At 49.0% G+C, this 13,607-nt stretch overlaps 1 protein-coding gene across 6 annotated transcripts; it reads left to right on the forward strand.

Moving 5' to 3' along the window:
• Positions 1-1,155: 1,155 nt before the first annotated feature.
• LOC103122259 (CD209 antigen-like protein B) lies at positions 1,156-7,465 on the forward strand. 6 transcript variants are annotated; one of them, XM_060181395.1, is made up of 13 exons: positions 1,156-1,243; positions 1,337-1,405; positions 1,515-1,604; positions 1,878-1,940; positions 2,208-2,282; positions 2,501-2,560; positions 2,815-2,889; positions 3,470-3,544; positions 3,763-3,822; positions 4,306-4,380; positions 4,599-4,750; positions 6,205-6,317; positions 6,685-7,465. In XM_060181395.1, exons 1-13 carry the CDS (start codon positions 1,204-1,206, stop codon positions 6,824-6,826), a joined length of 1,089 nt encoding a protein of 362 aa, XP_060037378.1. In that variant the 5' UTR covers positions 1,156-1,203; the 3' UTR covers positions 6,827-7,465. The 6 variants fall into 6 exon arrangements, with proteins under 6 accessions (XP_060037378.1, XP_060037379.1, XP_060037384.1 ...); XM_060181396.1 differs by having other exon boundaries at positions 4,599-4,723; XM_060181401.1 differs by lacking the exon at positions 3,470-3,544.
• The last annotated feature ends 6,142 nt before the right edge of the window (positions 7,466-13,607 follow it).

A 13,607-nucleotide genomic window follows, 5' to 3' on the forward strand; every position in this document is an offset into this window, starting at 1 on the left:
ATCCAAAAATGCCAACAACAATAATAACTACAACAATAAAACAACAAGGGCAACAAAAGGGAATAAATAAATAAAATAAATATAAAAAAAAGAATAGGGAAGCTATCAGGGGAGGGGAGGAAATACGGAGTTCTGGGGGTGGGAACTGTGTGGAGTTGTACCCCTCTTGTCCTATGGTCTTGTCAGTGTTTCCTTTTTATATATATTTAAAAAGAATACAAAGTAGGTGCTCATGGATTGGAGATATTGTGTTTTTCCGTACAAAATGGATGGGACTGGAGGCGATTGTGTCTAGTGAGATATGTATGGAGGTGAACAGCTTGCACTTTAACATGGAATACAGAGGGCTGAAACACATGAACTTGCCAATAAGGATGCCAGCCAGGCTTCCCTGGACACACTCCAGCAGTGTGTCCTGGAGCTCTGCTTCCCCAGAGACCCACCCTACTAGGGAAAGAGAGAGACAGGCTGGGAGTATGGACCGACCAGTCAACGCCCATGTTCAGCGGGGAAGCAATGACAGAAGCCAGACCTTCCACCTTCTGCAACCCACAACGACCCTGGGTCCATGCTCCCAGAGGGATAGAGAATGGGAAAGCTGTCAGGGGAGGGGATGGGATATGGAGATTGGGTGTTGGGAATTGTGTGGAGTTGTACCCCTCCTATCCTATGGTTTTGTCAATCTCTCTCTTTTTAAAATAAATAAATAAATAAATAAATAAGAGTCACAGTATCAGTCATGAATGAATCAGAAAGTAGAAGATATGCAAAGATCCGTGGCTACTAAGACAATGAAAATAGTTGGGAAAAATCCAGCCCTCAGACAAGCATCTGTCCTTGGAAAAGCAACTCAAATGCATTTCGACAGAGGAAACTGAGATTCTGATCTAGAGAAACTGGAGGTCACAGAACTGGGGGTCCGTGTGGGTGTGGGGAGGAGAAGCTTCTAGGTTATTCCTTGAATCTTGGTTGCACCCTAGTGCCCTCTCTCAGCTGTGTCGGCGCCCCCCGCCCCCACACACCCACCACTTTTTTGGAGAGGAAGCCATGTCCCCATCCTGTTCCCTGTTCTATCTGAGTCCAGGGGGCCAGGGCTGGGGGAGGGGCCGTGGGCTCACACAAGGGTTTATAAAAGTCATTGTCCAGGGAAGAGTTTGAGGGTGTAGGAGCCTGTGTGTGTGAAGCGGGGGGGGGGGGTAGAAGATGGCGGAGATGCATAACCTCAGGGATTTACCTCACCAAGGTGTGGCCAGGCATGGTGAGGGGTGGAGGGCAGTCCCAGGGTTCAAGACCTAGCAAGGGACAGACTCAGCTGAGTGTGTTCTCTGTCATTTAGAGCTTTTCGGGGCCAAAGAATCGTCTGAGAAAGAAGCTTCTCTGCTTCGGAACCTGCGGAGGTGCCCAGGTATTGAGGGGATGCTGGGATCCCCCTCCCCTGTAGGCAGAATGGGGGAGACGGTCCCTGATCCCCCCAGCTCTGCCCCCCACCCCCTATTTCCTGATGTCTCCTGCAGGCTGTCTGTCCCGGGCTGCTCTGACTCAGCTGCTCCCTCTGTTCATGTTTTTGGGTCTCTTCTTGTTCCTGGCCACCATCCTGGTACAAGGTCGGTCAGGGACCTGGGGTGGGGTGAGGGGGGGACGTCCTGGGTTCCTTTGGGGCCTCATCTGGGATGGTCTCTGCCCCCTTTCTACCCTGTGCCCAAGGCCACGAGGGGCTGTGTGATGGAGGGGGGACGGCTCGATGGCCCTCCTCTGAGCCTGTGTCCTGGCCTGTGACATGTTTCCCTGTGAGGGCTGAGGTTCTCAGTGACCTTGAACTTGACCCCGGGGTTCAGGGTTGGGGAGTGTCACAGAGGGGCTTCTCTGCTCTGTTACAGTCTCCCGCCTCCACCAGCCCCCGAGAGGCAGCACCGAGGACCAGCAGTGGAATCACAGCCTGGGTGAGGGGTGGACACCACGGGGCAGGGAGGAAAAAGGGACAGAGGACAGGGGACAGGTATGGCAGGTGGTGATACTAGACTCCAGAAGCTTCAGTTTCCCTGTTTGGAACATGGGCTTTTCTGTGTGTGTGTGAGTGTGTGTGTGTGTGTGTGTGTGTGTGTGTGTGTGTGCATGCGCAGTGGGGGGGTCACTGTGAGAACTATTTGCCACGTACTCTGCACCCAGCACCCAATAGGTATTTACTAACTAAGTCCTTCTTCTTCCAGAGGTGGTCTCTCAGCAGTTACAGTCAAATCTTGAGTTTTTTCACCAGAAGTTGGCCCAGATGAATGTCTCCCTGGGTGAGGAGTGATGGTGGGGGGTTAGGAGCAAAGTGGGGGGCTCTGGGATGCAGAGGGATGCCCCCACCTTCTCTGGCTGTCGATGTGAGAAGCACAGAGCAGAGCCTGAGTCAGGGACTGGACACCATGGGGTCCGGGGGTGGGGGAGACTCTGTGATCTTAGCCTTCGTGTTCAGGCTAGGGGGGCATGACAGAGGGGCTTCTCTGCTCTGTTACAGCCTTCCACCTCCACCAGCAGAGAGACAGCACCAGGGACCAGCAGTGGAGCCACAGCCTGGGTGAGGGGTGGACATCACGGTGTCCAGCATGGAGAAGGCTCTGACTTTGTGTGACCTGGGGTGGGTCACAGGTGCAGGGAAGGAAGAGGGAGAGAGGGCAGGTATGAGAGAGGTTGACCTCAGATTCCAGAAGCCTCAGTTTTCCTATTTGGAAGGTGGGCTTTTTTTGTGAGGGTCCCAGTGAGGACTCTTCACTATGTACTCTGCACCCAGTACCCAGTAGGTATTTACTAACTAAGTCCTTCTTCTTCCAGAGGTGGTCTCTCAGCAGTTACAGTCAAATCTTGAGTTTTTTCACCAGAAGTTGGCCCAGATGAATGTCTCCCTGGGTGAGGAGTGGTGGTGGGGGGTTAGGAGCAAAGTGGGGGACCCTGGAAGGGCAGAGGGATGCCCCCACCTTCTCTGGTTGTCAATGTGAGAAGCACAGAACAGAGCCTGAGTCAGGGACTGGACACCATGGGGTCCAGGTCAGAGGAGGCTTTGACTCTGTGTGACCTGGGATAGCGTCACAGGTACAAGGCGTGGGGGGGGGCAGAGGGGGTGTGAGGGCAGAAGTTGGGGGGTGCAGGACCCCCATGGGAGGTGAGATTGGGTTCCAGGAAGCTTCAATCATCTTCTTTGCAAAAATGGGCTTATTAGGTAACAGGGAGAACTACCAAGCATATTCTCCTGGGGTCCATGCTACAGCCGGTACCCAATAAATTCTTAGCAACTGAATCCTTTCTCCTTCTCCTTCTCCCTCTTCTTCTCCTTCTTCTTCTTCTCCTTCTCCTTCTCCTCTCCTTCTCCTTCTCCTTCTCCTTCTCCTTCTCCTTCTCCTTCTCCTTCTCCTTCTCCTTCTCCTTCTCCTTCTCCTTCTTCTTCTTCTTCTTCTTCTTCTTCTTCTTCTTCTTCCTCCTCCTCCTCCAGTGGTTTTGTCCCAGCAGGTACAGAAAGATATGGACATTTTCCACCAGCAGTTGGCCCAGATGAATGTCTCCCTGGGTGAGGAGTGGTGGTGGGGGGTTATGAGCAAAGTGGGGGGCTCTGGGATGCAGAGGGATGCCCCCACCTTCTCTGGCTGTCGATGTGAGAAGCACAGAGCAGAGCCTGAGTCAGGGACTGGACACCATGGGGCCCGGGGGTGGGGGAGACTCTGTGATCTTGGCCTTCGTGTCCAGGCTAGGGGGGCATGACAGAGGGGCTTCTCTGCTCTGTTACAGCCTCCCACCTCCACCAGCAGAGAGACAGCACCAGGGACCAGCAGTGGAGCCGCAGTCTGGGTGAGGAGTGGACATCACGGTGTCCAGCATGGAGAAGGCTCTGAGTTTGTGTGACCTGGGGTGGGTCACAGGTGCAGGGAAGGAAGAGGGAGAGAGGGTAGGTATGAGGGAGGTTGACTTCAGACTCCAGAAGCCTAAGTTTTCCTATTTGGAAAGTGGGCTTTTTTTATTTAAGAAAGGATTAATTAACAAAACCATAGGATAGGAGGGGTACAACTCCACACAGTTCCCACCACCCAATCTCCATATCCCATCCCCTCCCCTGATAGCTTTCCCATTCTCTATCCCTCTGGGAGCATGGACCCAGGGTCATTGTGGGTTGCAGAAGGTAGAAGGTCTGGCTTCTGTAATTGCTTCCCCGCTGAACATGGGCGTTGACTGGGGTGGGCTTTTTTTTGTGAGGGTCCCAGTGAGGACTCTTCACTATGTACTCTGCACTCAGCACTTAGTAGGTGCTTACTAACTGAGTCCTTCTTCTTCCAGAAATTGTCTCCCAGCAGATAATGTTGGGTTTGGAAGGAATACACCAGCAGCTGGCCCAGATAAATGCCTCCCTGGGTGAGGATGGGGGGAGGGTCCAGGAGCAAAGTGGGGGGTAGAGGGATTCCCTCACCCTCTCTGCCTGCCCCCATGAGGAAGACAGGTGGTTCTGGGAGCTTTCTCACTGGGGCTAAGCTGAAGAGACAAGCCAGTAGCCCTGGGTCCCTGCTCCCCCGACTCTGGCTCTCAGACAGGTGCAGGGCCCCCCCCGGGTGACCCCACTTTCTCCTCCCCAGCTGGACCGTGCCACTCCTGCCCCTTGAACTGGGAACCCTTCCAGGGGAGCTGCTATTTCTTCTTGGATACCAAGAAAAATTGGAAAATGTCTCAATCTACCTGCCAGGATTGGAAGGCCCATCTGGTGATCATCCACAGTGAGGCAGAGGAAGTGAGGGGCTCCCCCATCTTCTCATCCACCCCTCCACCCCGTCTAGAGATGCAGGCCCAGTGGACAGTGGGTGGTGGTGAGGAGGAGGACGGGAAATCAGGGAGGGCTTCCTGGAGGAGGAAGTGCTGTGGCTTTATGAGAAAAGAACACACAGGAGCCTTGCATCGAACAGAGAGGGGAGTCCCAGCAGTGCCTCTTCCTCCCACCTGTGGATGAGACCCCGGGACACATGTGAACTCACCAGCCTGCACACCAACACCCACAGGGAACCCTAAAAATATAGGCAGCTGAAGTGGTGGCTGCAGGTGGGAGCACAGAAGGGGGTCTCGTGGGATTGGGGGGTGGGTGGCATTCTGGGAACCTGCTCTTGATACTTTTCCATTACTTCTTCTTATTTAAAAAAATTTTTAATTTATAAAATAGAAACACGGACAAGACCATAGGATAACAGGGGTACAACTCCACACAACTCCCACCACCAGAACTCCGTATCCCCTCCCTTCCCCTGATAGCTTTCCTATTCTCTATCCCTCTGGGAGCATGGACCCAGGGTCATGATGGGGTCCAGAAGGTGGAAGGTCTGGCTTCTGTAATTGCTTCCCCACTGAACATGGGTGTTGGCAGGTGGATCCATACCCCCAGCCTGTCTCTCTCTTTCCCTAGTGGGACGGGGCTCTGGGAAGCGGAGTTCCAAGGCACATTGGTGGGGTTGTCTCTCCAGGGAAGTCAGGTTGGCATCATGGTAGCATCTGGAACCTGGTGGCTGAAAGAAGAGTTAACATACAAAGCCAAGCAAATTGTTGACTAATCATAAACCTAAAGGCTGGAATAGTGCAGATGAAGATTTGGGGTCTCCGTTTTGGAAAAAGCTAGTAGGTCTATTTCAGGTATATCCCAAAGGGCCCATGACTATACTAGTTTTTTCCTGAGCCTGACTTCTGATATGCAGATGGACCCATGCTACTGTCTGGGGAGATGATGTCATGGCTGGAAAAAGGGTTAGAAAGCTGGATCAGGGAAGAGAGTAGCTCCCAGATATGGGAAAGGGGTATAAATATTGTTGACTGTAAACCCCATTGATTTGATGTGATCTGGGGCCCATATTCAGCTTAGGAGCCTATGTGACCTCTGCATCCCTGTAGGTCTGAGCTCTGTGGTCATGAGTAGCTCCCATGCCTTCTAACTTCCTTTCTATTTTTTCTTTTTATTATTATTTTTTATTATCTTTATTTTATTTGATAGAGACAGCCAAAAATCAAGAGGGAATATATATATACGGAGAGAGAGAGAGAGAGAGAGGTAGAGAGACACTTGCAACACTGCTTCACCACTTGCAAAGCTTTCCCCTTGCAGGTGGGGACCAGGGGCTCAAACCTGGGTCCTTGCACACTGTAATGTGTGCGCTCAACCAGGTGCGCCAGCACCTGGCCCCTCTAACTTGCTTTCCTTTCCAGAAATTTCTCCAGTCTTGGAGGGTCAGGAATAAGAAGAAGGCATGGATTGGCCTCACCGACCAGCACAATGAGGGGTCCTGGCACTGGGTGGATGGGTCGCCCCTCCAGCTCAGGTGACCCCCTCCTCCTCGGCCTGGGGGAGGAAGGGTGGGTGGGTGAGCAGCTCTTGAGACTTTAGAGTTGGCCACTGTCACCAGAGGAGCCTGATGGGGGCTGGTTCCCCTCCCCCACCCGAAAGGAGGAGAGAGGGACAAGGGGGTGTCCCCAGAATCTTCATTAGTGCTGTGTCCGCAGTGATTCTGCTAGGGGGGGTCTCTGAAGCCACATTGGGAGACCCCCTGCCTCTGACTCTTCTTCCCCACCCTCGTCCCTAATTTATGAAGTCGCTGTGAACCGCTAGGGAACAGCCCGCTGCTCCTGGGGTGCTTGGTGGGGTGGGGGCGGAGAGGGTGATGGTGGTAACTGTGCTGGGGTTTGCAGTTTCTGGAGTAGAGGCGAGCCCAATAACGCTGGTGACGAGGACTGCGTGGAGCTGCAAGACGACGGCTGGAACGACGGACTCTGTAACCTGGAACATGCCAGCATCTGTGAGAAGCAGGCATTTCCTTGCCCTAAGCCCTGAGGCCCCGCCTACCATCAGAAGCCACTCCCACAACCCAGAGACCACGCCCAACGTCAGAGGCCACGCCCACACACCAAGACCATGACTACTCGAATCCCTACCCACTCACCAGCCTGAGGCTGCACCCACTATCCTGAGGCCACGCCCAGAAACCTGAGCCACGCCCATCAACACGAGACCACGCCCACAGCTTCGAGACGATGACTACCGCTGGAACCCCACCCACCCAACAGTCTGAGGCCACACCCACTACCTTGAGGCTCCCACCCTGAACCCCAAGTTACGTCCACCAACATGAGGCCACGCCCACACAAGAGACCACGCCCTCAGTCTGAGCCACGCCCCCAAATCTCAAAGGCCACGCCCACACCAGAGACCAGGACCACAACTGAGCCCTGCCCACCAGACTGAGGACACGCCCACACCAGAGACCACGCCCTCAATCTGAGCCACGCCCCAAACCTCAAGGCCACGCCCACGCCTAGAGACCCTGACCACCACCCGAGCCCCATCCACCCACCCTCCTGAGGCCCCACCCAAGCTACCCCCACCAACATGAGCCTGCAAGCACATCCAGAGACCAGGACCACAAACCGAGCCCCGCCCACCCACACCCAGAGATCATAAAGCCCACCCACCTATCTGAATCCACGCCCACCAAAAGAAGGCCCCGCCCATGTCCCTGAAGCCCCGCCCATGTCCCTGAAGCCCCGCCCACTACCCTCCCAGATCACGCACTCTGCTCTCTGCTCTGATTCCACCCTTGCTCTGTTTGCTGCTGCAAACCTGCAGTCTTTTAGACCCTCAGAGAAGCCCAGAGACTGCACACCCCATCAAGCTAGAGATACCACCCCCTCTTCTATGACTGACCACCATCACCCCTTAGTCCACCCCCAAATGTCCCTCTAATAGAGTTGCATAGTGCACCCTATGTCCCATAAAAATGATTCTGTCCCCGCTGAACATGGGCGTTGGCAGGTCTGTCCATACTCCCAGCCTGTCTTTCTCTTTCCCTAGTGGGGCAGGGGCTCTGGGGAAGCAATTCCAGAAACCAGACCTTCCACCTTCTGCACCCCATAATGATCCTAGCTCCATACTCCTAGAGGGATAAAGGATAGGAAAGCTTTCAAGGGAGGGGGATGGAATAGGGAGTTCTGGTGGTGGGAATTGTGTGGAATTGTACTCCTCTTATCCTATGGTCTTGTCAATATCTCCATTTCATAAATAAAAAATTAAAAAAAATATTCTGCCTATGACTTCAATGCTGTTTTCAACTGCTAGAATCTGGTCTTTGTATTTAGGCTGAGGATTGAACCAACTCAGGCTTCTACAGGCAAGTTCTCCCCCCTCCACCCGCTTTTGTTTTTATTATATTATTTTTATTTCTACTAATAATTTAATAATGATGAACAAGATTGTAGGATAACAGGGCTACAATTCCATACAATTCCCACCACTAGAGTTCTGTGTCCCATCCCCTCCATTGGAAACTTTCCTATTCTTTATCCCTCTGGAAGTATGGACCCAGGATTATTATGGGGTGCAGAAGGTGGAAGGTCTGGCTTCTGTAATTGCTTCCCCACTGGACATGGGTGTTGGCAGGTGGATCCATACTCCCAGCCTGTCTCTCTCTTTCCCTAGTGGGGCAGGGCTCTGGGGAGGTGGGGCTCCAGGACACATTGGTGAGGTCGTATGTCTAAGGAAGTCAGGTTAGCATCATGGTAGCATCAGCAACTTAGTGGCTGCAAAGCATTATGATATAAAGCAGGACAAATTGTATAATAAACAGGAACCCAAAGGTAAGAATAGAGCTGATAAAACTAAGTATCTTTGTGTGGGAAGCCAGGAAGTCTAAATTATGAGTTAACCAGGGTATAATTCCACACCATTCCCACCACCAGAGTTCTTTGTCTCCATTCCCTCCACTGAATGCTGCAGTAGTTCTCAGGTCACAGATATGGGTTGGTTATTATTCCTATATCTATCTATCTATCTATTTATCTGTATATACATTTATCAATCAATCTATGTGCATTTTTATATATCTATCAAAATGTCTCATGATTCTGCTTTCTCTTCCTTTCTAAGTCACACCTACACCTGTTGCTACTTCTGAACTGGATACCCTTATACTAAAGTTACACATTGCACCATGTTTCCATGGAAATGACTGTCTCAGGGGTCGAGTGGTGGTACACTAGTTAAGCACACATATTAACAATTGTAAGAACTTGGTTTGAGCCCTCGCTCCCCACCTGCAGGGGGTCTGCTTCACAGGAGTGGTGATGCAGGTCTGTAGGTGTCTTTCTCTCCTTCTCTCTGTCTCCCTGTCCTCTTTCAATTTCTCTCTGTCCTATATAAGGGATAAAGAATAGGAAAGCTATCAGGGAAGGGGATGGGATACAGAGTTCTGGTGGTGGGAATTGTGTGGAGTTGTACCTCTCTTATCCTATGTTTTTTTGTCATTGTTTCCTTTTTATAAATAAAAATTATTTAAAAAATAGCCACTTGGAGCTGTGGATTCGTCGTGCAGGCACTGAGCACCAGAGATAACCCTGGAGGTAAAAAAACAAAGAAACAAAAACAAACCAAACAAACAAATAAAAAAACCTGTCTTCATGATTTCAACCACTATAATCTATTTATACTGGGGAATGAAACAACCCAGGCTTCCACAGGCAAGGAATAAGGTATAGCAAAGATCCACTCCCCTGACCACTTTTGATATTATTCTTTTTTAAAAAAAATATTTATTTATTTATCCCCTTTTGTTGCCCTTGTTGTTTTATTGTTGTAGTTATTATTGTTGCTGTTCTTGACGTTGTCATTGTTGGCTAGGACAGAGAGAAATGGAGAGAGGAGGGGAAGACAGAGAGGAGGAGAGAAAGACAGACACCTGCAGACCTGCTTCACCGCCTGTGAAGCGACTCCCCTGCAGGTGGGGATCCGGGGGCTCAAACCGGGATCCTTATGCCAGCCCTTAATGCCCTTAACCTGCTGTGCTACTGCCCGACTCTCGGGATTAGTCTTATTGTTATTATTGTTATTGTTCTTATTGTTACTACTTTTATTTTTTTTACTAGAGCACTGTTCAGATCTGAGAGTCACACCCACCTCCCACACAAAGTAGACAACTGTTGATGGCCCTACCCTTCTAGGTGTTTCACTCCAGACTTGGAGTCCTATCTATCTATCTATCTATCTATCATTTATCTATAAAACACCACTCATCTATTGTCCAGACATCACTTACCTATCTATCTACCTACATCTATTATCTTTTTCACTTATCATAACATATCATTTATATATAATGTATCATGTATTACCTATACTCTATAAATGTCTATCATGTATCAATCATATATCTATATATAAACCACTGTTCATCTATCTATCATCTACTTCTATCACCTACCATAAACTATCATTTGTGTCTGATGTAGCATGCATTCTGTATAATCTATCAATCAATCCGTATCTATCATCTATCTTCTACCCATTCTTTCTCATGTCCACTCATTCAGGAACCAATGTTCTTCAGCCATGCTTTAGATTTTACTTCAGAAATTGGACAAGACCTAGAGGAATCACTCAAAGGGATTAGAAAGGACAGAGAGAAACGGGCTGGAAGTGTGGATTGACTTGTCAACTCCCACAACTCCCATGTCCAGCGGGGAAGTAATTACAGAAGCCAGACCTTCCACTTTCTGTATCCCCATAATGACCCTGGGTCCATACTCCCAGAGGAATAAAGAATAGGAAAGCTGGGGGTTGGGCGGTAGTGCAGTGGATTAAGCGCACATGGCATGAAGTGCAAGGGCCAGCATAAGGGTCCCAGTTTGAGCCCTCAGCTCCCCACCTGCAGGGTAGTCGCTTCACAAGTATTGAAACAGGTCTGCAGGTGTCTATCTCTCTCTCCTTCTCTCTGTCTTCCCCTCCTCTCTCCATTTCTCTCTGTCCTATCCAACAATGATGACATCAATAACAACAATAATAACTACAACAATAAAAAAACAAAGGCAACAAAAGAGAATACGTAAATAAATAAATGTAAACTCTATCGATCTGACCTAGGGTCCATTCTATTCGTATAGAACCTGTGTGTCTTCCAACAACAGATGAGTGGCTGAGCAAGCTGTGGTATATATACACAATGGAATACTACTCAGCTGTAAAAAATGGTGACTTCACCGTTTTCAGCCGATCTTGGATGGACCTTGAAAAAATCATGTTGAGTGAAATAAGTCAGAAACAGAAGGATGAATATGGGATGATCTCACTCTCAGGCCAAAGTTGAAAAACAAGATTAGAAAAGAAAACACAAGTCGAACCTGAAATGGAATTGGAGTATTACACCAAAGTAAAAGACTCTGGGGTGGGTGGGTGGGGAGAATACAGGTCCATGAAAAATGATGAATGAAATAGTGGGGGTTGTATTGCTAAATGGGAATCTGGGGAATGTTATGCATGTAAAAAAAAAAAGAAGTAGAAACGCAAAGCAGAAATTGACTGAGTTTGGAGTATGGCACCAAAGTAAGAAAGCAGAAGTATACTAGAGTTTGCAGTGAGTATCTCCCTAATACTTCCTCTCCACTTTTCCAAGCTTTGGGTCCATGATTGCTCAACAATTTGTTTGGCTTTGTATGTTAACTCTCTTTTTAGTCACCAGGTTCCAGGTGTCATCAGGATGCCGGCCAGACTTCCCTGGATTGAAGACACCACCAATGTGTCCTGGAGCTCAGCTTCCCCAGAGACCCATCCTACTAGGGAAAGAGAGAGGCAGACTGGGAGTATGGACCGACCAGTCAACGCCCATGTTCAGTGAGGAAGCAATTACAGAAGCCAGACCTTCTACCTTCTGCAACCCTCAATGACCCTGGGTCCATGCTCCCAGAGGGATAGAGAATGGGAAAGCTATCGGGGGAGGGGGTGGGATATGGAGATTGGGTGGTGGGAATTGTGTGGAGTTGTACCCCTCCTACCCTATGGTTTTGTTAATTAATCCTTTCTTAAATTAAAAAAAAAGAAAGAAAAAAAAATTCATGTTATGTGAAATAAATCAGAAACAGAAGGATGAATATGGGATGATCTCAGTCTCAGGCAGAAGTTGAAAAACAAGATCAGAAACGAAAACCAAGTAGAACCTGAAATGGAATTGGCATATCGCACCAAAGTAAAAGACTCTGGGGTGGGTGGGTGGGGAGAATACAGGTCCATGAAAGATGATAAATGGCATAGTGGGGGTTGTATTGTTAAATGGGAAACTGGGGAATGTTATGCATGTACAAACTATTATATTTACTGTTGAATGTAAAACATTAATTCCCCAGTAAAGAAATTTAAAAAATAATAATAAAGTGAATTTTTGAAATTGTGAAAAAAAAAAAAAAAAAAAAAAAAGAACCTGTGTGTCCTCTGAGTCCCTGTCAGTCTGAGCTCACCATCCATGGTCACAGCTGGGGACATTCTAGGCTGTTCTCATTTCAGGACCTGTCTTTCTCGAGGGGCAGAGTAGGCGAACTTTGGTGAGAGTGGGGCAGTTTCTACCTTTGCTGCTCTCCATTGAGGGCAAGGTCTTGGAGAGGCTCACAAGAGGGTTTATGATGTTGTTCCTGATGGAAATGACAGTTCCCAGTCTACCTTTTCTAGAAGAATGACTTAGAGACAAAAAGAAAAAAAATCATCAGGTTCCCTTGCCCCCCGACTCCACACACACACAAATAAGACTTCTGAGATTCCCCAGCCACCACTACCACCACTGCCCTACTTCTTTACATTCCTTTTTTGTTTCCTGGGCCCCAGTTTCTAGCTCCCCAGAAACCATTCAGCAGGGCCACTGGGAGGAAGCAGATGGAGTCTGACATTTAGTACGAATGAAGTTCTGAGTCACGCAGGCAAAGCTTTGTGTTTCTCTGGGAGGTAGTTCCAGGCAGACAGAAGCGTTGAGGGATGGGGGTGGGGAAACACTGCCAGAACTTCTCCCAACTTCCTCCTTTCTGAACATCTGGGTGACCACAGTGTAGTGGTCACAGCCGGGAAAAGTTACCCTGAGACAGAAGCTGGAAACCAGAGCATGCATCTCCTTTGTGTTGTGTGATATTTCTTTTCCTTTCAATATATAAATAAATAAACATATGTTTATTTATTTATTAATTGGATAGAGACAGAGAAATTCGAAAGGGATGGGAGATAGATAGACAGGCAAAGAGACAGAGAGATACCTGCAACCCTGTTTCACCACTCGGGAAGCTTCCCTCCCATACAGGTGGGAGCCAGGGTCTTGAACCTGGATCCTTGTGCACTGTAATGTGTGCACTCAATCACATGTCTTGCTGCTTGGCTCCTAATATTTATTTATTTATTTATTATTATTTTTTAAAATATTTATTTTCTTTATTTATTCCCTTTTGTTGCCCTTGTTTTATTGTTGTAGTTATTATTGTTGTTGTCATTGTTGGATAGGACAGAGAGAAATGGAGAGAGGAGGGGAAGACAGAGAGGAGGAGAGAAAGACAGACACCTGCAGACCTGCTTCACCGCCTGTGAAGCGACTCCCCTGCAGGTGGGGAGCCGGGGTTCGAACCGGGATCCTTGTGCTTTGCGCCACCTGCGCTTAACCCGCTGCGCTACAGCCCGACTCCCCTAATATTTATTTTTGAAGGGCAGGTCTTAGAAAGCTCTGTGTCTGGTCTAGGATGTTGGATGGCATTCATTATTGTGTGTCCTTAGTGTTCTCAAGTCTGACAGTTCAGGTTTTTTTTTTTTTTTGAGCCCTGCT

Source organism: Erinaceus europaeus, chromosome 23, assembly GCF_950295315.1.
Source record: "Erinaceus europaeus chromosome 23, mEriEur2.1, whole genome shotgun sequence".
Lineage (NCBI taxonomy): Eukaryota > Metazoa > Chordata > Mammalia > Eulipotyphla > Erinaceidae > Erinaceus > Erinaceus europaeus.

What these genes read in the sequence shown, in the direction of transcription:
- LOC103122259 (XM_060181395.1), top strand. Translation starts at nt 1,204, where the DNA reads ATGGCGGAGATGCATAACCTCAGGGATTTACCTCACCAAG. An exon ending in CCAGATGAATGTCTCCCTGG is followed by an intron (nt 3,545 to 3,762) that starts GTGAGGAGTGGT and finishes GCTCTGTTACAG; the next exon opens with CCTCCCACCTCCACCAGCAG. An exon ending in CCAGATAAATGCCTCCCTGG is followed by an intron (nt 4,381 to 4,598) that starts GTGAGGATGGGG and finishes TCTCCTCCCCAG; the next exon opens with CTGGACCGTGCCACTCCTGC.